This window comes from Thamnophis sirtalis, unplaced genomic scaffold, assembly GCF_051295495.1.
Source record: "Thamnophis sirtalis isolate CommonGarterSnake01/CBP01778 unplaced genomic scaffold, rThaSir2_p1.2 scaffold_9, whole genome shotgun sequence".
Classification (NCBI taxonomy): Eukaryota; Metazoa; Chordata; class Lepidosauria; order Squamata; family Natricidae; genus Thamnophis; species Thamnophis sirtalis.
This window is the reverse complement of record NW_028261389.1, coordinates 71,914,902-71,940,389: the sequence shown is the minus strand read 5'-3', so window position 1 is coordinate 71,940,389 and position 25,488 is coordinate 71,914,902. Positions and strand designations below refer to the sequence as shown.

Sequence of the window (25,488 nt, the reverse complement as noted above, 5' to 3'; positions counted from 1 at the left end):
TTTTTCAAGAGTCAACTGGACTTTCTCTTCTCGTCCAAGAAGTTTCTCGAGCTCTCCGGTGCTGAAGAAGCTTTTTGGATGAGAAGCGAAACGTCTTCAAAGAAAAACCGGAAAGTCCAGTTGCCTCTTGGAAAAAAGCACCTTTGGGTTCATTAAATGAACCTTTCCCAATGTTCACCTTTGCTTGGTCTGGGCTGCTGTTTAGTCTCGGTTTCTCCAACACAAAAGCATGCGGATGATGGTTGTTTGGTCTTGGAATAAGAGTGGCAAATAATGTAGACTGGATTTCATCAAACTGGATAGCGAAGTTGTTGACGATGTTAGAAAGATTGAATTACAAAGTTGGGAGCTTTGTAGGAAGAGAATTGAGATAGCCTTTAATGGCAAAACTGCAGAAGGATCCAGAATCACCTTTTCTGACTAGCCCAGTTTATTAAAATGCATATTTCTGGTGAGTTTATGCCTGTTAATTAAATGTCTTGATCAGGAAAGGTGCTATCAGATCCCTTTCAGTTAGAAGCTATATGATAACTGTGCTCTATAAAATCTGATGTAGATGAACCGATACTGAGCTTTTTCCATGATACACTAAATTTTATTTGTCTGTAATTTATGTTTAGTTTGTACTTGGGTATCACCTCTAATCTAGTCCGACATCTCAACCACCAACACCAAAGGGAGTCTCATGATTCAGAACGTCTCTGGGATATATTAACACCCTGAAGAAATTTAGAGAGTTGTTATATTTCACCAAACCCTCTTGCAACTTTTGATAGAAAAATCTTGACCTATTTTTACCTCTCTTTTTTTGTTCTGGCCGATAACCCGGTGTTGCCCGGGTATTTATTTAGAGGGGGGAAATGTCCGGACCAAACGTAATCCAAATCCAATGTTGGATTTCCCCCCTTATCAGAAGATGCCCCCTTGTGGAGTACTCTGAAGCCATTACCATAGCAACTCCATGCATTGTACAGTGGAAGCCATTTTATGGCAGTCCAGTAGAATCCATTTAGGGCACAACAGGCTGTATCTTAACAGAACACCCCCCAAGGGATTTTAGGGGTGTCTTACCCCCACAGTGTTTGTTTCCAAAGAGTAAGTCATCTATGTACCAAGTTTGGTTGAAATTGCTCAAGGCGTTCCAGAGTCATGCTGGAACACACACACACACACACACACACACACACACACACACACTCTTATATAGATATATAGATTACTTGAACAGTCACAATTTAAATAAAACCTTTTGAAGGGTCAGGATGGAACAGTTAATCCAGAAGGAATCAGATTATATCTCTCTGCTGGAATGAAGCGTCTAAAGTAACGGGAAAATGTGATGGCTTAGCCTTGAATTGAAGAGGAAGAATCTGTTGCACAGTCTGTGTAAAATCTGCCATTTGTTTAAACCAAGTGAAATCCTGGTGGGTCAATAGAGGGGGAAAAAAACCTAGCATGGCTCCAGTTAAATTCCGAGAATTTGGCCATTAAAAGATTGAAAATGAGTAATGGCGGAATCGCGATCCAGGTCCCTCAAGAGCGATTGGAAATTGGCAAATGTTTCTCAGCTAATCAAGAGCATCTCTTTCAATTCCCTAACTAATAAGGCTATGTAGAAATTGAAACCTTGGAATTTTATGCTAATTGGTGGCCTGTTAGGTTCCCCCCCCCCCCCCGTGAGATCAAACTAAAATAAGGTCTGATTTTCAACAAAAGCAGAGTGAACCAATGTTTTGGGCCGTATGACATATATTTTGACCAGATGCTATCATAGAAATTCCTGGTGTTGGGGAGATTGATTCGAAGTCTATCTTGTTCCTTTCCTGAAATATTTTTCCTGAGACGGGTAATCTCAAAGATCCCACGAGAACTGACTAGCATAGAACTTGCCAATTCTGACGACTAAAAGGCCTAGATTTAGCAGGATCAGCCCCGTGGCTTTTTAAATTGTAGAATAAGAAGAACAGCTGTGTCTCCATCCCCTGGAGAAGTGGGCAGTTTTATCAAAAACTAGCTGATAACCCAGCGTGGTAAGAGGATTTATTTATAGAGAGAAAATGTCCGGACCAAACATAATTTCTAATGTTGGATTTTCCCCCTTACCAGAGGGAGCCCCTTGTGGAGTACTGTGAAGCCGTTATCATGGCATCTCCACTGTGCTGTACAGTAGAAACTATTTTATGGCAGTACAGTAGAAGCCATTTTAAGGCACAACAGGCTGTATCTTAACAGAACCCCCCCCCCCAAGAGGTGTTAAGGGTGTCTTACCCCCACAATATTTTTCCCTAGAGAGTAAGAAGTCTGTGTACCAAGTTTGGTTGAAATTGCTTGAGGCGTTCCAGAGTTATGGTGGTACATACACACACATACACAGCCATTTTAAATATATGTAGATATTTCAAAAGCACATTGCATTCAGCTGCTGTACTCTCAAATCAGCATTAATGTTTTTTTTTTTAAAAAACAATTCTGCAAGGAGGACCATCCTCAAAGTTGAATTATGTTTTTACTTCAGAAACTGAAGAGTAATATCAGATGTAATGCTTGTGCTGGAATGATTCAAAACAAACTTTGTCGGTTCCTGAGGGAGGGATCTGACAGGGTAAATGAAGTATAACTGGGCTAAGATGAACTAAGGTGGCTTGCCAAAGACTGTCAGTATCCCTGCAGTCCACAGGAAAAACTAATGACTTCCATAAGTTCTGGATAATAGCCTGTTTTGTCCTTCAAGAGAGATTTAGGGGGGGCGGAGCAGGAAGGGTTTTATATCTTGTACCTTAAGGGCCTCCAAAGTTGGCATGTTTAAAACTTGTGGACTTCAGCTCCCAGAATTCCTCAGCCAGCAGACCTCAGCTAAATTACCAGTCCACTCAAAGTCTGTTCTGACCTAGGTTTCCCAAAAGGACGAAGCCGACTCCTCGTTCCAATAAAATCCCTTTTATTGAGTTTAAAGTGAATTCCTCTCCAGCAAAGTGCCAGCCAACCATCTTTCAAGAGATTTCACAACTACAGACCTTTATCAGGCTTGGAGAGCTGCCAGGCCGATATCTTCCAAACGCCACTCAGTAGCAGACAATACGTGGCAAGAAGTCAGGAACAGATCTTCAGCCTAATGAATTGAACAAATTGTCTCCTGCAAACTCCACTCCCCTTTCGCTCCTCTTTTATTCCCTATGGGAGGGGCCATTCACCATCCACCTGTGGCTTTACTCCTGAGTTGGCCCTTGTTCCTTAGGTGTACCTTTCTCCTGGCAGCTCTGCACATGCACACAATGGGAACAGGCTCCAGCTGTTCTTCTGCCCCACTGATGTCTGACTCGGAAGGCAGCTGATAACTCTCAGATGGTCCTGGCCTCATCTCTGACAAGAGCCCTAATCAGAGCCTTCCCCAGACTCCTCCGCACCCCATTTTGTGCCTAGTAAGCCTCCTTGCAGCCTCCTGGGACCAAAAGCGGGCAGCAGGGATGCCATGCTCCCGCCCGCCTCTGCGCATGCACACGCAGCCCCAGCCTCTCTGTGCATGTGTGCATAACCCATGTCCCCGTACATGTTTGCGCATTTCCCACATGCACCCCCCTCCCCACGCATGCGCAGCAGAGATCAAAAAATCAGCGGGCTGGCGGGAGATACGTTGGAGCCAAGCTGGCGCAACGGCTCGTGTGCCCGCAGAGAGGGCTCTGCGTGCCAACTGTGGCACATGTGCCATAGGTTTCGCCATCACGGTTCTATACCACTGGTGATGATTTTAATGCATTCAATCTTTTTCTCTTCTGAATCTTTATGAGCACGGATTTCTCTTGTCTCCATTGGGAAAAGAACCTCAGCTCAGCCTGATTGAGAATATTATATCTTGTGTCTCTGTCTGTTTGCCTTGTTTTGTCTTGAGAGACTACGCAGTTGGTGCTCTTGCTATTTGAGATAAGTTCTTTATGCATCTTTAAAGGCTAGATAAAAGGTAGAGGTTCCCGTCGCTTGTTGGAAGCCGTCTGGGAATATTGCAAATGAATTAGAATTGTTTATTTGTCATACATGCTGTTTTTTGCCAGAAAAAGGGCATGCACAGTCTTTAGGAGGCTTGTAGAGTGCTCCTGGGTGCTGGGGGGGGGGGACAAAAATGAGTGAAAAATGGTTTTCGGCTCTTTTTTGACCTCCCCAGCCCTCAGGAGCACTTTGCAGGCCTCCAAACCCTCTGCACATCCATTTTTGTGAAGGGGGCGAGGTGTCAGGAGGCCAAAAATGATGCATTCAGTGTATAAGACGCACACAGATTTTCACCCTCTTTTTGGGGGGGAAAGGTGCGACCTATACTCCAAAACATACAGTAACCTAGATTTTAAATTCCTTAAGGGTATGGTGAGCCACAACCGTGATATAGATCTCCCTTTCTTAACCTTGACAACTGTAGGCTGTGTGGACCTCAACTCCCAGAACTAAAGTTGCCAAGATTGAGAAATATTGATGTAGAATCCCAGGACCTCAGCTTGGCTGCGTTCCTCAAGTTGGAGGAATGGACCAAGAACATCTCAACTCACGCCAAGGTTTTCGGCGGAGTTGTTCCTTTATTCCCAAACGGGGGATAGTTACACAATCAAGATCTGGAGAATGGTCAGAAGAAGTTCTGGTTGTTTGTCTATGGTTGGGCTAAAAACCCAACCCAAAGTATTTTCCATAAGTCATGATTTCAGCGAGTGGTTTAGGGGGAAGAAAAGAAGGCAAAGGTGAGAACTGATCAAATATGAACACTTTTTGTTATTCCTACCCTGTTCCCCCCTAAAATAAGACCTCGTCACATAATAAGCCCAATTGGGCTTTTGAGCACATGCGCTAAAATAAGCCCTCCCCTGAATATAAGCCTTCCCCAAAAATATTGCAACACAGCAGCAGCCATGAGGTGACCACGCTTGTTGCCTCCTGCACCTCAAAAATAATAAGACCTCCCTGAAAATAAGGCCAAGCACTTATTGGGGGGAGAAAATAAGACCCTGTCTTATTTTCGGGGAAACGCAGTAAGGGATAACTATTGCCCGTTCTGCACCAAAGGACCTTAATCTTGAACTTGCCCTGGTCAGAAGAAAATCTTGGGCATTAATCAGAGCTTTGAAACCCTCTCCCCAGTTTTCCTCCCCATTCTCAACAGCCAGATCATTAAATACTTGGAAAGCCCGCGAGCCTAGATTGTGTGTGCAAAGTTACAGGAGGTGTTTGGTTTCTGAAAACCAAACAAAAGCCATTGGAGTTTTCTTCGCCGCAAATGGCATTTGGCGCCTTGAGTTGGTTTCATGAAACAGCCCTTCGAGAATTGCAGCCACAAGTAATAAACTAGACAAGACAAGCGCTGGAAACGCTGCACGCTGTATTAACACAAGGGAATATCCAGAAACCACCAACTAAATAAAACAGCTGGAAGTTGGTTAGTGACAGACTCAAGACCTATGAATTAAAACAAAAAGCAAAATCTCTGTTTTTACAAACTGATAAAGAGAACTGAGGATATTCTTAAACCTCTAAAGTTTAGATGTCTTTGAAAGAAAATGCTAAGAAGTAGTTTCACAAAGTGGACATTTTCAGCTGTGCTGTGATGTTCGTTAACACGATCTCCTTGATGGAAAATCAGAAATCTACGATAAAGTGCAATCGTTCAGGACATCTGCTGGGATTTAAATCTTGGCATTTCCTTCTGCAAAATTCAACTCTCCTATAAGTCAGATTCAAATCTTGAAACTTCACAATCATAACTGTATGGTTTTGTTGTGTCATTGTTTTATATATATATATATATATATATATATATATATATATATATATATATATATATATATATATATATAGAGAGAGAGAGAGAGAGAGAGAGAGAGAGAGAGAGAGAGAGAGAGAGAGAGAGAGAGAGAGAGAGAGAGAGAGAGAGAGAGAGAGAGAGAGAGAGACAGAGAGAGAGAGAGAGAGAGAGACAGAGACAGAGAGAGAGACAGAGAGACAGAGAGAGAGAGAGAGAGACAGAGAGAGAGAGACAGAGAGACAGAGAGAGAGAGAGACAGAGAGAGAGAGAGACAGAGAGAGAGACAGAGAGAGAGACAGAGAGAGACACAGACACAGACACAGAGAGAGAGACAGAGAGAGAGAGAGACAGAGAGACAGAGAGAGACAGAGAGACAGAGACAGATTTGATTTGATTTGATTACATTTATATGCCGCCCTTTTCCCCAAGGGGACTCAGAGACAGAGACATGATAGATAGATAGATAGATAGATAGATAGATAGATAGATAGATAGATAGATAGATAGATAGATAGATAGATATAGATATAGATATAGATATAGATATACACACACACACACACATACATACATACACATACACACACACACACCTGTGTGTGTGTGTTCCAGCATAACTCTAGAATGCCTCAAGCAATTTCAACGAAACTTGGTACAAAGATGACTTTACTCTCTGGAGAAAAACTATGGTGGGGATAAGGCACCCCTAAAGACCCTTGGGGTATGTGTTCTGTTAAGATACAGGCTGTTGTGCCTTCAAATGGCTTCTACTGTACTGCCATAAAATGGCTTCTACTGGTACAGTGCAGTGGAGTTGCCATGGTAACGGCTTCACAGTACTCCCCAAGGGGGTCCCTCTGGTAAGGGGGAAAATCCAACATTAGAAATTACATTTGGTCTGGACATTTTCAACAACATCAGAGCTTTTCCTGTCTAATACAGGTTTAGGATAAATGAATACCCAGGTAACGTCTGCTTATCAGCTAGTTTCTATATATTAAAAAACTTACCACTACCAGAGCTAATGGGACAGTGATATTGATTACTATTTGATGCCTGCTAATAGTTTCTGTATGATAAAATATGAAAAAGGCAGGGAACCAACAAATGCTCACTATATATGGTAACAATTAAAAATTTTAAAAATATATATGCTACCCACTTTAATTACCGGTTTAATTGGTAGACAAGAGGCAATAAACAAGGTAGATTTCTGAAAAGGGAGAAAAGGTACGGGTGAATGAGTGATATGTGAGTGAGAGAATGACTGAGCCTGTCATTCTAAACAGGGTTTATTTGTTTAATATATTCCTATGCTTCTTATGCCAAAGATGAGTCCAGTAATTAGGGGAAGTTGCCGAAGCCACCAATGTCCATCGGATATCTATGATCATCAGAGCTCCTTCTGTGGACTTAGGAGAATAGGAATAGCTCCTAGCAGGGGTGAAACCCAGCAGGTTCGGGAGAACTGGTAGCAGACAGTTTGAGGAGTTCGGAGAACCAGTAGTGGAAACTTTGAGTAGTTTGGAGAACCAGTAGTGGAAACTTTGAGTAGTTTGGAGAACCGGCAAATGCCACCTCTGGCTGGCCCCCAAGGTGGCGAGAGAATGGAGATTTTGCAGTATCCTTCCCCTGCCACGCCTACCAAGCCACACCCACAGAACCAATAGTAAAAAAAAATTGAATTTCACCACTGGCTCCTAGCCAACTAGAGTACCATGATGTTGGTCATTATGTCAGACACATTTAAGGTGGTGTTCAGCTGTGATGAGCACACGCTGAGTCCACAGAGGGCTCTAATTAGACAAACCACAAGAAACTGGATTGTAGCACACCATGGTAGATGGTAGAATCTATCCATGCCTAAAGGTAAAAGGTTCCCTTTGCACATATGTGCTAGTTGTTCCCGACTCTAGGGGGCAGTGCTCATCTCCCTTTCAAAGCCGAAGAGCCAGCCCTAACCAAAGACGCCTCCATGGTCATGTGGGTGGCATGACTAAATGCCAAAGGCACATGGAACACTGTTACCTTCCCACCAAAGGTGGTCCCTATTTTCCTACTTGCATTTTTACGTGCTTTCGAACTGCTAGGTTGGCAGAAGGTGGGACAAGTAACGGGAGCTCATTCCGTTACGCGACACCAGGGATTTGAACCGCCAAACTGCCAACCTTTCTGATCAACAAGCTTAGCATCTTAGTCACTGAGCCACCGCATCCTTATCCATGCCTACCATATCACTAAACTGAGAGGGGGAAATGTTGTTCAGTTGTTCCCCCCCTTCTTCATCAGGAATGTTTGTTACTTAAGTTCTTGTAAGGTGATGTTTCTTTCAACAGTGATAGTACATTCCCAAATTCCCTGCTGCCAATTACCTCCCACAGACCCATTAGATCTCACAGGATTGGCCTCCTCCGGGTGCCATCTACCAGCCAATGCCACCTGGCTATTACCCGGGGGAGGGCCTTCTCTGTGGCAGCTCCGGCCCTCTGGAATGAACTCCCCGCAGGGATTCGGACCCTCACCTCTCTCCAGGCCTTCCAAAAAGCCGTCAAAACCTGGCTTTGCTGGCAGGCCTGGGGGTGATGAGTTCCCTCCCCTCTCGACATGTATGGTTGTGCGACTGTTGTCTACTTTTATTATTTGTATTTTGTCTTTTATGTTCCCCCTTTTTTTCCCCCTTGAATTGTTCGCCGCCCTGAGTCCTCCCGGAGTAGGGCGGCATACAAATAATAAAATACAATACAATACAAATTGTTTTCAATTTTTCCAAGCACTGGGTAGGTCTCTTGCCTTGACTTCATATGTTCAAAACGTGTAAGAATGAGTTTTGCTTTGGTGCTTCTGGTGAGCTATCTACATTTATTTTATCTATTATTTGTTCTTGGCCATTCTAATGTCTTCTCAGTAGTATTCTCCAGCATCACAATTAACAATCATTTGTTTTTCACTCAGCCCCGTGCACTATCACAGGGAGGACCAAGGCCTTGATAAGATGGATCTTTGCTTATCAGTGTGCTGCTTTGTGCACATCCATATTTTGTCTGCATCTGCCAAAGCCTTTGTCTTAAATAGGAAACATCTTTTTATTTCATGGCTGCGCTCTCTCTCCCTATAAATTTTGGGCTAAAGTTTGCTACCACCTACATTCATGCTGGTATAATATTTCAGCTAACAAGTGACTGAATGCGAATTTTAAAATATGATTTGAGAAGGGGGGAAGGAGGAAGAGCAGGCTTGACCGTTCTGTTATATTAGAAAGAACCCGTTGTTTCAATCATTCTTCCTTTCTTTATTTTCTACCTCATACATTTGAATAGCACTGTGATGGTGAACCTGGGGCATGGGTACCGGAAGTGGCACACAGAGCCATCTCTCCAGGCACGCAAGCCGTCGCCCGTTGCTCTTCCAGGTTCTGGCGCACCGGCCAGCTGGTTTTCACACGCGTGGGAGCATCGTAAACTGGAAAAGCAGCCGCCTGGTGCACATGTGCGCGCCAGGAAGATAATATTTCAGTTTCCAGCATGTACATGTGCACCGCCCAGCTGGTCTTCGCATATGCATGCACGCTAGAAACTGGGAGATCATCTTTCCAGCACGTGCATGCGCACTAGGCGGCTGTTCTCCCGGTTTCTGGCACACGCATGCACCCCCATTTCAGCACTCAGTGCCGAAAAGGTTTGCCAACACTGGAATAGTAGTTCAAGGCTGTCAGTCTCATACTTGTTTTGTAAATATTTGCCTCTAAGTCTGAGCTGGTTCCCAGTAGACTTCTTAAATGTAAGAAAATTGGGGCACAAAGAAATAACTCTACATAGTCATGCATACCATAGATGCAAGGAATAAGCGATAATAACAATGTGGTCACCAAAAATGTTCATAACGTGTGTCATATGCCTAGTGACATCATAATAGAATTGACAGTACTGAATACTAGTTCTGTTGATGAATGGAACTTGCAATGTGCATATTATTAAGCTGTGGTGGCACAGTGGTTAGGGGCAGTACTATACGCTACTTCTGCTGGCTGCCTGCAATTTGGCAGTTCGAATCTCACCAGGCTCAAGATTGATTCAGCCTTCCATCCTCCCGAGGTGGGTAAAATGAGGACCCAGATTGTTGGGGCCAATAAGCTGACTCTGTAAACTGTATAGAGAGGGCCATAAAGCACTGTGAAGTGGTACTACTGCTATTGCATATCAAAAACATGTTGCACAGTTGTGAAGGATTTGGGAAGCTGATTGTTGAGAGACAAACTGTCAAAAGGAGGAGAGAACCAAAGTCTCCTTGAATTGTGTGAAGCAGTGAATTTTGTAGTCAGAAGGACTTTTCAAGAAGTTCTTGTTGAAGTAGCAAAGACTTTTATTTGTGGTTGGGAAGATTTTGCTTTTTCTTGATGTTGAAGTGATTCTCTGGAGAACGAATCCTATGTGTTTCACTTTTTCAGCTGCTCTGAAGATAAAAGCAAATGTGTTGGGGAACACTGAAGCCACACCGAAATTCATTAGCAAATTAGGGAAGTGATTTGAGGTGGATGTTGCTGCTATTATTTGGAACGAAAATTGGAAACCTGCACACTTTCTTTCTTTCAGGTGGATTTGCTGAATTTTCCAATTGTTTCCCGGGCCTTTGCGAAGGGAAATCTATCCTGGTGCCTTCCTGCATTTCTCAGCCTTGCTTACCGGTTTCCAACACGGGCCCCACCCGGATTCTCCCCCACCTGTATCTGGGGTGTCAAAGAGACGTCCTCAACAAGGTAGGCAGGAAATGAGATTGGAAGGGGAAGATCATGGGGCACTGGAGCCCCATAGCAAACAGGGCAGGGCAAGGCTTCCTAAGGGCTCTAAATTGATTATCCATGATTATAGATCAGGGGTGTCAAACTGGATTTCATCAAGGGTCGTATCAGCATTGTAGTTCTCCTCCATGGGCTGGTAGGGGAGGGGGAGATGGGATGGGACAGTCGCCTCTTGTAGCACCCTACCAGCCAAAATGAGGCACGGGGGAATACAAGCCCCCCCCATGCCCCATTTTCACCTTGGATGGCCTCCTGTAGCACTTTGCTGGCCAAAACGAGGTACGGGGGACTGCATGAGGGTTTTGGTTGCTAGAGGCACCATGGGCTGGTCTTTTGTTATTTCCATGCCAGTCCTGCCGGCCAGATTTAAGCACCCCTTGGGCTGGATCTGACCCATGGACCTTGAGTTTAACACCTCTGTTATAGATAATGAAAGCTCAAAAAAGAGATACAGCACTGGACCATGTAGGATGTGTTGCCCCACTCACTCGAGAAAGGTGAACACACTTTGGATGGTGACAGTATAATTTTGTATGACCTGCTAATCCTATCAGTGATGTTGCCCTTAGGAATTATCTCCCCCTACTCTTTCCATGTTCATTTGGCCCTAACTCAGATTGTCTTTTTGGAAGGCTTTAAGAAGGGGGCAGTTAGGTACCTCCGACTGATGTTGCTGCAAGATCGGAGATGAGAGGCGGGTCTCCGCGCTCCCACACTGAGTTCTCCCTGTCGGAGGGCTCCAAAAGGAGCTAAAGCCACCCTGAAGGGTTGGTGAAGAAAAGAGTGGTGCCCTGCAGGTCTCAGAGAGCAGCAACTCTCCTGCTTGATCCAGGGCTTCTTCCCTCTCACCTACAATGAGGAAAATAATCAGCCATCATGGCTGCCATGAAGCTGGGACAGCCGAGACAACAAAGGAATGTGCAGGAGCAGTGTAAATGAACAGTGACTGGAGCTGGGTGATAAGATTATTTTTTTACTTAGACCATAACTTTAAAAGAAAAAAAGAAAGAGGAAAATCCAGGAAAAGAGACTCTTAGAACTATTTCTTTCAGTGGCAAACAACCATAGAGAAAAAAATCCTAGACCCCAAAGAAAGGAGCCAAGGGGAGAAAAGCTAAAGATCTTTTAAAACGTAGAAAATTGGATTTATTAAACTGGGCAGGCGTTGTTTTGGAAAGGCATTATAAAATTTCCCATCAGGGGAGAGTAGGGATGTGAGCCATGTGGAAATCAACGTTATGTATAAATACGACTTCTTTTCACAGGAGCTCATGCAACAGAATGAGATTGGCTACGTGTTAAATGCCAGCAATACCTGTCCTAAACCTGACTTCATCCCAGAGTCCCACTTCTTAAGGGTGCCGGTGAATGATAGCTTCTGTGAGAAAATCTTTCCTTGGCTGGACAAGTCTGTGGACTTCATAGGTAAAGGTTTGAGTTAACCAGGGGTTTCTTTACAACTCCAGGCATGCATTTCCATCCACTGTTTTTGGGAGAAAGGGCTCCCACCTGAGCAACAGCAGAAACATCCAGGGAAGGTCAAAAATCAAGGGTTGCAACTACATAACCAAAGCCACAACTCAATTTTTAAGGGTGTGAATTGGGCCATGGTAGCTGCCATCTTGACTTTCTGATTCCTTCCTGAAGATGCTCCTGGTGTAGCAGAGAGCAAGCATGTCCCAATTATTAAGGGTTGGAGTACACAGGAGTGTGGAGTGGCACCCTTGTTGCCAATGAGTACTGTATTTCCCATGTGACTGCTTTGTATAAATGCTGCGTTGACACACAATCATGGGGAAAACATGCCTGGTTTTTAGGAAGTGCCATGGATTACTTTTTGAACATGATAAGTTCCTTTTTATGTTCCCCTTTTTCCCCCTTGAATTGTTCGCCACCCTGAGTCCTCCCGGAGAAGGGCGGCATACAAATAATAAAATTCTATTCTATTCTATTCTTCTCCAATTTCAGCTATTTTTCTCAGGGATGTTTTTATAGCCAACTTGTTAAAGTGGTGTAGAAGAATGAGCAAAAAGGTGTCAACCATCTTGATTTTCTTTTTCTACCATACCCTGCAAATGCTCCTGGATAAACAGGAGATTCAGCCTAGAATAGGGGTGTCAAATTCGTGGCCTGTGGGCCTGATGCATCACCAGAGGTGGTATTCAGCCGGTTTAGAGCCGATAGTGGAAATTGCAGGTGCCTCTCCCCCAGCCCTGCCCTGGCTCTATGCCTTACTATTTGGGTATGTTTTCAAGCTGCGTGCATGCATGCACATGCACGGAAGGCCACGCCCATGCATGGATGCACACGCACTGACATTTGCGAACCAGCATGGAAAGTAAGTGAATCCCACCCCTTTGCACCATGCACTGGTCATGCCCACCCCTGGTTTAACAAAGGGGGGGGGATATCATTCCAACAACATGATGTGAGTTTGACAGCCCTGGTCTAGACTGTGTTCCCATCATCCCTCTGGAGGGAGATTTGCTGAGACTTTTGAGGCTTGAGAGGGTTAAATTTGGGGTGAAGCACAAACAATACATCCAGGCTGCTATGTTCTGGATGACGTTTCTGTCTAAAATGACAAGTATGTTGCCTTATATAACCTCTACAGTGAAAGTATGCAGGTAGCCCTATATACATAAACCAGTCATTTGTAAATGGTTGCAAGAACCGGGTATGTCTAGTCCAGGAGTCGGCAACCTTAAATACTTAAAGAGCCATTTGGATCCATTTCCCAGAAAAGAGAACACTGGGAGCCACAAAACCTACCGGGGGTCGAAAAGCTCAATAAATTGCATGCCAGTGGGTGTCGCACATTGGCGATTGTGACACACATTTTGAGCGACAGGGAGCCACAGCAGAGGGATGAAAGAGCCACATGCGGCTCCAGAGTTGGGTTGCTTGCCCCTGGTCTGGTCTAACAAAGGGAAGGACTAGGAGTGACCTAGCAGTCTTCCAATATTTGATGGGCTCCACAGAAAAGAGTGGGTCAACCTATTCTCCAAAGCACAGGACAAGAAGCAACAAATGGAAGATCATTAAAGAGAGATCCCACATAGAACGGAGGACAAATTTCCTGATAGTGGGAACAATTAATCAGTGGAATGATTTGCCTTCAGATGCTGTGGGTGCTCCATCACCGGAGGCTTTTAAGAATTGGACAGGGTTGAACTGGAAGACCTCCAAGGTCCCTTCCAACTCTGTTATTTCGTATTCTGTTATATAAAGCTATTAGATTCAGAGGAAACATGGATGAGTAAAATGGGCAACCTTTCAATACTCCCAAGGACCTGGATTAGCTTACTATACAGTATTGTATGTAATTTTTAATCACTGCCTGTGTTAATTGCCCCCTTTGTTTTCACCTCCCCAGTTTTGCTCCTTGCTGTGGGGGTAAGACACCCCTAACACCCCTGGGTGTGTATGTGTATGTGTGTGTGTGTTCCAGTATAACTCTGGAACGCCTGAGCCACTGAAATGAAAAGGAATGAATTATATCTAGTGTCAAATCATAGTACTTTTGACAATAATAGCGTGCATTTTGGATTCAAGTTGTTAAGATACAGCCTGTTGTGCCTTAAATGGCTTCTACTGTTCAGCACAGTAGAGTTGCCATGGTAACAGCTTCACAGTACTCCACAAGGGGGCTCCCTCTGCTAAGGGGGATTTGTTCCAGTCAATGCCGGGTTATCAGCTGGTTCATAAGAGCCGAGGTGGCGCAGTGGTTAAATGCAGTACTGCAGGCTACTTCAGCTGACTGCAGTTCTGCAGTTCAGCTGTTCAAATCTCACCGGCTCAGGGTTGACTCAGCCTTCCATCCTTCCGAGGTGGGTAAAATGAGGACCCGGATTGTTGTTGGGGGCAATATGCTGACTCTGTAAACCGCTTAGAAAGGGCTGAAAGCCCTATGAAGCGGTATATAAGTCTAACTGCTATTGCTAACTGCTATTGCTATAATAATATAGACATTTGAAACACATCTTGGGGGGACCTCGTGATTTGATGCAAGATGCAACTGACTCTAACCATTGACATTAAAATACAGTTATTTTAAGTCAGTGTTTCAATTGATAATTGATAGTCTGTCTCTCGGCTTTCCCCACCAACAAAGATGTGTCTGATGATCTTACGTGCAGGGGAACTTCTGATTTTCCTCCTTTTTAGAGCAGAGATCAATTTTTGTTTCTCTTTGCTTGCCACAGAAAAAGCCAAAGCTTCAAACGGTTGCGTCTTAGTCCACTGTTTAGCCGGAATCTCCCGCTCGGCCACGATTGCCATTGCCTATATAATGAAAAGGATGGATATGTCCTTAGATGAGGCCTACAGGTAAGGAAGGGGAAGAGTTTCTTTTCATCCTGAAGATACTCAGCCGGGGAGGTTGGGACTTAACTATTTCCAGCATCATGGTTGGGGAAAATGGCTTCCATGGGGTCAGGGCAGGTCAGTGGCTGAAAACTTAATCAGTGGAACAACTTGCCTCCAGAATAGAATAGAACCGGAGGGCTGGAAAGGACCTTGGAGGTCTTCCAGTCCAACCCAGGAACCAGGGATGACATGATAGCAGTGTTACCTTCAGAAATACGAACAGTTGTCTCCTATGACAGCCACTCCCCTTTTCTCCTATTTATTCCCCAGCCAGGGAAGGGCCATTCAGCATCCACATGTTCTTTGCTTCCCAAGTCGACTCCTTGTCCTCCGTTGCTCACCTCTCCTAACAGCTCTGCGCATACGTGCATCTGGAACAGGCCCCAGCTTCCTCACTCATATCAGCCTTCAAAGGCAGCTGCCTCTCCGGTGGCTAGAAAATGTCAGACGGCCCTGGGTCTATCTCTGCGTCCATCAGAGCCTTCCCCAGACTTCAGAACTGGCCCAAGTTCCTCCCCAAACTTCTCATCATCCGAGTCTCCCACCAGTTCTGTTGGTAGCTGGTGGACCACACCACCTGTATCCCACTGCAATCCGCTTGAATTTATTTGGCTTATATGAATGAAAACTTTTGAAATCATCCATGGCACCATTGATAAATGTAACACCAATTTTGATAGCATTAAAAATAACAACATGGGGAAAATCCAAGGGGGGGAAAAAATCTCTCTTTACAGCTTAAATTATTCTCTGGAACAATTTAAAAACCATGCTGATTGGAGACAAAAACTTAACCAGCTGTGAAATTCTTTCTGGTTTTAATAAAGCGTACAGTATTTTTGCCCAGATTATATATATAGTGTAATACATTTGGATTTTTAGAGTCAAGGGGCCAGATTTCCCTTTTCTGCAGTAATTCCTCATCCTTCTTGGGTCATTGGAATTTACAAAAAGTTTGTAAAATCAATGATCCGTCATGCCATAATGATATGTGGTATTTCCCAATGCACACTGGTAGAAAAGGATGAATGGATTTAGGTAGGTAGGTAGCAAGGTAGGAAAAGATAGATTAGATAGATAGATAGATAGATAGATAGATAGATAGATAGATAGATAGATAGATAGATAGATAGATAGATAGATAGATAAAGGAGGGAGGGAGAGAGAGAGAATAAGATATGATATGTATAATTCGATAGATACAGAGACAGACAGACAATAGATAATAGATATAATTAGATAGATAGACAGAGTTACTAGATACAGATATAATTATATAGCAATAGCAATAGTTAGACTTATATACCACTTCATAGGGCTTTCAGCCCTCTCTAAGCCAGTGTTTTTCAACCTTTTTTGTGCAAAGGCACACTTTTTTCATGAAAAAAATCACGAGCCACACCACCATTAGAAAATGTTAAAAAAATTTAACTCTGTGCCTATATTGACTATATATAAAGTAATTTTCCCACGGCACACCTTACACTATGTCACGGCACACTAGTGTGCCGCAGCACAGTGGTTGAAAAACACTGCTCTAAGCGGTTTACAGAGTCAGCATATTGCCGCCAACAACAATCCGGGTCCTCATTTTACCCACCTTGGAAGGATGGAAGGCTGAGTCAACCTTGAGCCTAGTGGGATTTGAACAGCCGAACTGCTGAACTGCAGTCAGCTGAAGTAGCCTGCAGTGCTGCATTTAACCACTGCGCCACCTCGGCTCATATGATAGGTAGACAGACAGACAGACAGACAGGATAGATATAATTAGCCAGACAGAGATAATAGACAGATATTAGATAATATACAGACAGACAGACATAGATTATATATTTAGATAGATATAGAAACAGACAGACAATAGATAGATAATAGATGATAGATATAATTAGAGAGATAATACAATCAGACAGATAAGGATAGATAGACAGACAGACAGACAGAGATAGATGATAGACAGATAGATATATAGATTCATAGAGATGGTAGAGATATAGACAATAGAGAAAGATGGATAGGTACAGATAATAGTAGATAGATGATAGATTGGGATATATGTTAAAGGATTCATAAAATAGTGATTTTAGACAAGGATTGCCATAAGAGCAGAGCAAAGAGCTACGTGTGGAAGTACAAGATCATTCTTTAAGGGAGCAGAACATATGTGGCCAGTCAAAGGTGACTTTGCTTTCATCCAAGAGCGGTGTGTATTTTGCGCAATGGGTGACCTTAACTTACCTGGGAAAGTAATGCTTTACAGCCTAGCTAGCCAACCTATTTTGTACTTGCACAATTCAAGCCTTGAGTTCAAAGTCAATTGGCTGAGTTCCCCTTTTTCATTTTGAAATCCCATTCTAGGTTTGTGAAAGAGAAGAGGCCAACCATTTCTCCTAACTTCAACTTTCTCGGTCAACTTCTGGACTTTGAAAAGAAGATCAAGAATCAGGGGGGCACGAGCGGACTTGTTAGCAAACTCAAGCTTTTGCATTTGGAAAATGGCAGCAACCACGGAGCAGGCGGTGGAGCCCTGAGGGGCCCTTCTCAGCTCTGTGCTTCCTCTACCTCAGAGAACGTGGAGCAGAAACCCCGGGAGCCAGGAAACCCCCCGGCTCCCCCTCTCCCGCCATCTGCAGAGGGCGGCTCCTTGGTGCAAAGCCGAACTGGGTTAAACGTCTCCTCCGATAAAGTTGAAGACAGCAACCGATTGAAGCGGTCGTTTTCCTTGGATATCAAGTCAGTCTCTTGCGCCGCGGGCAACGCTTGCCTTACCGCTTCAGGACCCGGGTACCCATCCTTGGAAGACACGTTGGAGTTCTACAAGCATTCGGCCACTTTGGAAGCGGGCAGCAAATTATGCCAGTTCTCCCCTGTTCAGGAAGTTTCAGAACAGACGCCCGAGGGCAGTCCCGATAAGGAACACACCAAGCTGCCGGAGAAGTCCCACCAGGGCTGGCCGCCGGACAGCCAGAACAAGCGGCAGCATTCAGGAAGGGCCACGTGTCCTGCTCAGAGGTCGTCCTTATACCCGTTGCATCGAAGCGGCAGCATGGAAGACAATTACAGAACCAACTTCCTCTTCGGCCTTTCGGCCAGTCAGCAACATCTGGCCAAGTCTGCAGCTGGGCTGGGTCTCAAAGGCTGGCATTCGGACATCTTATCTCCTCAAACCTCCGCGGCTTCCTTAACCGGCGGCTGGTATCTCACCGCTGATCCCTCCCATATTTATTCCGCTTCAGCCGTCTACGGGAGGAGCGCCACTTATTCGGCCTTCAGCTGCAGCCAGCTGCCCACGGGGTGTGAGCCGACGTACGGGGTGCGCCGGAGAGAAAAACACGGGGAGCGAGGCGACTCCCGGCGGAGCTGGCACGAGGAGAGCTCCTTTGAGAAGCAGTTCAAGCGGAGGAGTTGCCAGATGGAATTTGGGGGAAGTATCATGTCGGAGAACAGGTCCCGAGAGGAACTTGGGAAAATGGGGAGCCAATCCAGCTTCTCAGGCAGCATGGAGATTATTGAAGTATCTTGACTCTCTTCGATGAATTTTTTTTCCTCCCCATTCCTTTTTTCCCCCAATTTTCTATAAAAACAATTCCCTGTAAATCTGAAATTTCACAATACTGTTCAGCTCCGGTATGGACGAAAATTAACAAAACTGATTGCGTGTGCGTGCATGGGGGTGGCTTTTGTGTGCGTGTGCATGCACCCACAGAGGCCCCATGAGTGTATTCCAGAGAGATTAAATGGTAAAATTTAATTTTGGCAATATAGACAATCAGCTCTTTTCTTGCCTTGCAAGTTCTCATCACCTTAAGGCAAAAAAAAAAAAAAAAATGCAGCTGTTTTCCTAAATTTCCCTTAACAAATGAAGCAGTGACACACAAAGTTGCCCATCCTTATTGTCTTTTAACGAATCAGCCTCTGTTAAGCAGACTTGATGTTTGTTTTTACTAAAGTTTTGATTGAAAGGTGACTGAAAACAGAGTTTGTGCTCGCCGCTGCTGTATTTTCCCCCAAGAAACACACCTATACGAAGATTCGCAGTCATCCAGGTGGAGTTGTCTGGAAATGGAATCGTGGCTTGCTTTTTCCCTTTTTGCTTTGAAACGTTTCGCAGTTCGGAAGCGACTTGGATAGGCCGCGAAACGTTTCAAACCCCCAAAAAAGAAGAAGCCAGGTTTCCTAAGAAACATGTGCCAACGGGAGCTGAGAGAGACTTTAAGACACATGCTCTTTGCACAACCATTGTATGAATGCCACTTTAGTAGACAGCCTTCGTTAATTTGGCTAGTCAGCATCTCAAAACCAGACAAGACAGCAGACTTTTTCAGGTTCTGGATGTGTTTGCTAAGTCTGGACGAGGATTATTACCCTGTGGACTGCAAGCTATTCCATGTGCACGTTTTCATGTGTTATGTCTTTGCGTCTTAATATTCAAGGTACACAAATAATGCCTGCAATTGAGACCCTGCATGTGCTGGTATGCAGAGGCCTGGACTGTGTCTATGAAACTGACATCCTCCGCAACCAAGGACATTTGCCCAGGAAGCGCCCAACAATTTCCATGATCCAAGATCACAAAGCATGATTTCATTTCTAGCCCCCCCACTCTCCGACACGGACAGGTTAAGCAAGAATGCAAAAAGGAGAGGACATTTTTGATGCTCTTGGGTTGTTGGTGTGTGTGCAGGGGTGGGATTCCACCGGTTTGGGTAGACCGGTAGCTCCAACAATCAGCTGGGAGCGAACTGGTTTGCCCCGACGATCAGATGGGCTCCACCCACCCACCCTATTTTCCTACTTTTTATCTTCTCAACTGGTTCACGCGGCAGAGCAGGTAGCCGTGCGAATCAGCTGTGTTACTCCTCCGAAGAAACCCGGAAGTGAAGATTTCCTCAAACTCTGCACAGCAAATCGCGCGATCACCGACCTGGTTGTGAAACTGGGAGGATCCCGTGTGTGTGTGCGTGTGTGTGTATGTGTGTGTGTGTGTTTTGGGGATTAATCAGAGAGATTCCATTCCATGCTTCCAATCACTACAGAGGGAATGTAAAGCACAAGCAACAGGAATAAATTGTATCTAAATGATATACCATTTACCATCCTGAACTTCAAAACATACCGCTCAAAATGTAGTAGTATCAGTGGTTCTCTGCTGTTCTATACACACACACACACACACACACACACACACACACACACACACACACACCACACACGAGAAAACACCCAAAGGCAGAGTTTATGTTGTGCCTTTGGTTCTTGGAGAGGTGATAACTCTGCTTCTTCCTCCGAAAATCCATGCAGGAGGGGGGCCTGTGACCTCTTTGCAGAGGGACAGAGAATATGAAAGGGCAGAACTTAAATTCAATAAAATAAAATAATGAAGCCGACACGCAGAAGTGAAGAGGATACTGTCAAAGGACCGCAATAGCAGGGATCCTTGTTTTTTTTCTCCAGCCTATTTTTAAACATCCATTTTTTTCTACCAATGTAGAAACTCGAGTTTTTTATTCCTCTCACAATTCCGTATGCTACACAAGATATTGTGCGCTGGAAAAAGGGGACAGCAGAACCGCTGCTACATTTCCCTTCATAGGTCCAAAATTTAAATTCATTTAGTGACCATTTCAAGTTATAATGGCAGTGAAAAAAGTGACTTATGGCCTTTTTTGGTCACGTGATCAAAATTCACTTGTGTGACCAACGTTAACAACCGCAGTGATTCACTTAACAACTGTGTCAAGAAAGGTCGTAAAAATGGGGCAAAACCCACTTAACAGCTCTCTTGCTTAACCGTTGGGAAATGTTGGGCTCAATTGTAGTCGTAAAGTCGGGGACTACCTATTTTGGGGGGGAGGAGGCCTATATTGAAATTCTCCCGGAATCTTCATTCAGCTGCTGTATTTATGGACTCCTGTATTAGGTAGCCTGCATTTAATGACGTCGGCGTTGGATTCGTCTCCAAAATTAATCGTACAGAACAGGGTGTTTCTGTCAACTCATAATCCATAAAACTCGTAAATGACTGGTTTTCTTTTGAAATTTGGCTTGAGGCTCATTAATTAATTAGGGCATCTTTTAGAAACCTGAGAGTTTCTACATGAGGAAAAGCATCAACAATGCACCCCAACACTTTGCTGGTTCTGTTGGCTGATGCAAAGAGGCAACTGACAACTGGCATGATCAATGACCAGGGAAATACTTTAAATCCAAGCTCACTCCCCCTCCTAATCAGAAAATTGTTACGTTATATAAGAAAAGCTACTCTCTCAACAGCAACACACTTTTATATCTTTAGTTTACCACTCCCAGGATTTCCATATTACATGCAGGGGTAAAATGCTACTGGTTCGGACCGGTTCGTCTGAACCAGTAGTAAAAATGCTACTAGTTCGCCCAAACCGGTAGTAAAATAAATGTTCCGACAATCAGCTGTGACGCGTGATTTATATTAGCTAGAAAGCAGGATTTCCTGCTTTCTACGTAATATAAATTGTGTAGCACAGCAGATTCCGCCCCTCCAACTGTTTGCTTATCTTTTTGACACTCTGCATATGCACGAGAGATACACGCACGTCGGGAGTGAAATTCAGCAGGATCGGACAGGTTTTAGAGAACTGGTAGTGGAAATTTTGAGTAGTTTGGAGCACTGGCAAATACCACCTCTGGCTGGCTCCAAAGTGGGGTGGGAATGGAGATTTTGCAGCATCCTTCCCCTGGAGTGAGGAGGGAATGGAGATTTTGCAGCATCTTTTCCCTGGAGTGAGGAGAGAATGGAGATTTTGCAGTATCCTTCCCCTGGAGTGAGGAGGGAATGGAGATTTTGCAGTATCCTTCCCCTGGAGTGAGGAGGGAATGGAGATTTTGCAGCATCCTTCCCCTGGAGTGAGGAGGGAACGGAGATTTTGCAGTATCCTTCCCCCAGGAGTGAGGAGGGAATGGAGATTTTGCAGCATCCTTCCCCTGGAGTGAGGAGGGAATGGAGATTTTGCAGTATCCTTCCCCTGGAGTGAGGAGGGAATGGAGATTTTGCAGTATCCTTCCCCTGGAGTGAGGAGGGAATGGAGATTTTGCAGTATCCTTCCCCCAGGAGTGAGGAGGGAATGGAGATTTTGCAGCATCCTTCCCCTGGAGTGAGGAGGGAATGGAGATTTTGCAGCATCCTTCCCCTGCCATGCCCACCAAGCCACGGCCACAGAACTGGCAGTAAAACATTTTGAACTTCACCATTGGCGCGCGCTCACATTGCTACCGAACCAGTAGCAAAGGTAATTGGATTTCACCCCTGATTACATGCATTTGTTGGTTACATTATCTTCTCTCAGTACAGGCTATTTTCATTTAAGAGAACTGTAGTATCCACTGACAGCATGATTTCACCGGTGTATCATTCGTGCTTACTTAATTTATCGCACATAGATCATCACTCAACGGTGGAAATACCCCTCAGCATCTCTAGAGAGGACATCGGAGCTCAGCTCTAGTTCACTGAGGAAACGCTAGTTTACGAGTGAAAAGTTAGTGGGGAAAATGGGACTTCCAAATCCTGGGCCATTTCGCCAAAGCCGTTCTCTTGCAACACGAAAACCGAGATCACCCGGAAGAAAGAAGGCAGAGGCTGTATCAGGTTATATTTTGCATGTTTATTAATAAATATGTCAAGTCATGTTCATACACCGTTCAGAGAAGGAAATTCAACGCAAGGCAAAAAAAAAAAAAAAAAACCCAAACTCAAAACGATGAAAACACTCTATTTTCAACAAAGGAAAATCCATATCGTACCGGAGCATCTTCTGCAGTTTTCAAGAAACAACTTAAATACCATCCTACCTTCCCTATTCTGTACTTAAGACCTCAAATTAACTCCCTTTTGTTACACTTAAAACATTCTTAAGGAACTCCCGCCCCCAGGGGGGGGGGGGGACACACACAATCCAGCAATTTGTTTTTTTATGCCCAATTTGGAATAAAGCAAGATACGCTTTTAGGAATCCGGGATCTGCTTCTATCAAGGTATGGCTATTGATTCATCACGATGGAGAACATTCAAGACTGATTCAATGCTAGTGGATGCATATTGCGCTAAATGGAAGCAGCACACAAGTCCATTGAGCAGTGATGGGTGAACCTTTTAGACACCGAGTGACCAAGCTGCATGTGCGCGCATGCCCAAGCTGAAAGGTGCGTGCACATGCAGACATGTGCATGTGCAACACAGACCTGAAGACCAGCTGGCGGGTGGGAGGCGGGGCATCCCAACACTGGCAATGCGGCAAGAGGTAAGATATTTTTTCTTTCGTGAGCTTGTTGTGTTGTTTGCAGGGAAATAGAAGCTCACGAAAGAAACGCCACAGAGATCTGACCTGCCATAGGGGATTTCTCTTCCTGTCTAGGAGTTTGCACATTACTGCTTTCTCTCTCTCTGGCTCAGGATTGCCTCGTGTGCCAAAGGAACTCAGCAATGAAAGTTTCAACTGCATCCAAGTTTCTTTATTTCAAGGTTGGTGACCTCCTGAGCACCCAAGAGTAATTTGTTCGTAAGGATTGTTCCAGGGGGTTGAATTAGCCTTCCCAAAACTCTTGGCAGTCCCAAATTTATATGTAGCAAGCCCAGTTAAGAGACAGTGTCTTAGCATAAATCAGATATGTTCAGCTTTGCGAAAATTTGGAATAGGTAATGTAACATTGAAAAATTTGTTTTCGTTCTTTAAAATGGCTATAGGGAATTTTATTGACAAGAACTATGGAGTGAGTTTGTCTTGAGCAACTGAGGCTGAATTTACAAAGTAAGAAAACGGGTGTAACAATATTCTGCTAGAAGAAAACTAGCTTTTATTATACTGCCGCCAAAGGATATATAACCAATTTAGGTGAGACACATTTTTGTTAGAAACATGAACTTCTAACAAGTATGTTTTTCTAAATATATCTTTGGCGTGTTAAAGCCCAACAACGTGAGGTGTGCTCTTGGTTGTTAATTCTTGATTAGAGTTGTTATACAATAAAATATGAATGCAGTTTTATTGCATTTAATATGTATTCATTTTTAATAAAAGATGGTTTAGATTCTGCGAATAAATCAATCGAAACTGAACATTTCACAAAGAAGAGCAAACAGAAGCTAGGGACTTTCAGAATTACAGCTAAATCTTTTCCTGATGATTAGAACAGACTTTCCAAATTAAAAAAAAAATTAAAATGCCTCTTCTGTAAGCAACGTCGTGCAATGTTTATTAAATACGCATCTGCTACCGTTTCAAACAGGGTTTTCAGAGGAGTTTCCCAATAACAATCCAAGTTACCAAAACGATTTCAAATGAAGAAAAAAAAATTTGCACCACACTAGAATAGCAAACTGTTCTTTTTTATGTACATAAAACAAAAAGAAGAAGAAGAAGAAAAATGTGGCACACTATCAAAGGTCCAGGCCCCAAAACTTGTGGAAGGAAAAGTTTGGTAGCCAGCTCAAAGACGGATGACAGCAAGAAGACGAGATGCCCACAGCGATATCCTTCAACCACTTTCCAGTCTGCATATGGAACCGTGTTGGGGCAAGCGATCATCATCGTAATTCTTTGAATCACCTTGGAAGAAAACAGCAATGTTTACACTGGATTCAATCCCTCGAGAGAGCGTTCTGCGCCTTTCCTTGTTTCCATGCATTCCCTTCTCTGTGTAATTGTCAAGGGAACTTAATGTTTCTCCTATGGAAGGAATGGTGTTTCTTCCATGAACATCTATGGGGGGAGGGGGCAGGTTTGACCTTTCCCAATCTGGTTCCCAACCCAATGTCCCTGGGAATTCTAGGCAGCATTGAATCAAGCCAAATCTGAGCTGGGAGCACTGTCCCAGTGACGAGTTTTCATGTTGCTGGGTGGAAGGATGTCTGGGCAGGGAAAGGGGCATATTAAACCATTAAATAAGTGATGATATGTTTCTTTGCCTGTGCAGAAGGGGGTGTGGTGGCCCGCCAGCAGATCTGGCAGCAGATTCAGACAGTGAGGAGGTTGGGGCCAGTCCTGGAGTCTGGAGAAGACTCTGATGAGGGCTCTGTGTCGGAGGCAGGGAGGAGGACAGGGCAGTCTGACAATTATCAGCTGCCTTCAGAGTCGGAGATCAGTGGGGGAGAAGAACAGCTGGAGCCTGTTCCCAGGGTGTGCATGCACAGAGCTGTCAAGAAAAGGGAACAGCTAAGGAACAAGGGTCGACTCAGGAGTAAAGCCACAGGTGGAGGGTGAATGGCCCCTCCCATAGGAAATAAAAGAGGAGCAAAAGGGGAGAGGGCTATGCAGGAGACAATTAGTTCAATTCATGAGGGTGAAGATCTGTTCCTGACTTCTTGCCAAGTAATTGCTGCTACAGCGTGGAGTTTGGAAGGTATCGGCCTGGCAGCTCTCCAAGCCTGATAAAGGTCTGTGGTTGTGAAATCTCTTGAAAGACTGTTGGCCGGGACTTTGCTGAAGAGGAATTCCCTTTAACCTAAATAAAAGGGGTTTTATCGGGACGAGGAGTCGGCTTCGTGCTTTTGGGAAACCTAGGTCAGAACAGAGGG

General features: G+C 44.3%; 2 protein-coding genes and 1 long non-coding RNA gene across 3 annotated transcripts in view; 2 read left to right on the top strand and 1 right to left on the bottom strand.

Annotated features, from left to right (window-relative positions):
- Nucleotides 1-20,023, top strand: part of DUSP16 (dual specificity phosphatase 16) — a 65,394-nt gene extending 45,371 nt beyond the window's left edge. Inside the window, exons 4-7 of the mRNA XM_087722249.1 lie at nt 10,366-10,529; nt 11,837-11,996; nt 14,777-14,900; nt 17,298-20,023. Coding sequence (XP_087578375.1) covers nt 10,366-10,529; nt 11,837-11,996; nt 14,777-14,900; nt 17,298-18,462 — 1,613 coding nt within the window. The 3' untranslated portion in view covers nt 18,463-20,023. The remainder of the gene's footprint in view (nt 1-10,365; nt 10,530-11,836; nt 11,997-14,776; nt 14,901-17,297) is intronic.
- Nucleotides 20,024-20,151: 128 nt separating this feature from the next.
- Nucleotides 20,152-22,847, top strand: LOC148044186 (uncharacterized). Its single transcript, XR_015697626.1, has 2 exons — nt 20,152-21,621; nt 22,034-22,847. It is a non-coding gene; the product is annotated as an uncharacterized LOC148044186 (long non-coding RNA).
- The window catches only part of BORCS5 (BLOC-1 related complex subunit 5), a 34,467-nt gene continuing 31,538 nt past the window's right edge, over nt 22,560-25,488 (bottom strand). Inside the window, exon 5 of the mRNA XM_087722250.1 lies at nt 22,560-24,520. The gene's annotated coding sequence lies outside the window, so the exon portion shown is untranslated. The remainder of the gene's footprint in view (nt 24,521-25,488) is intronic.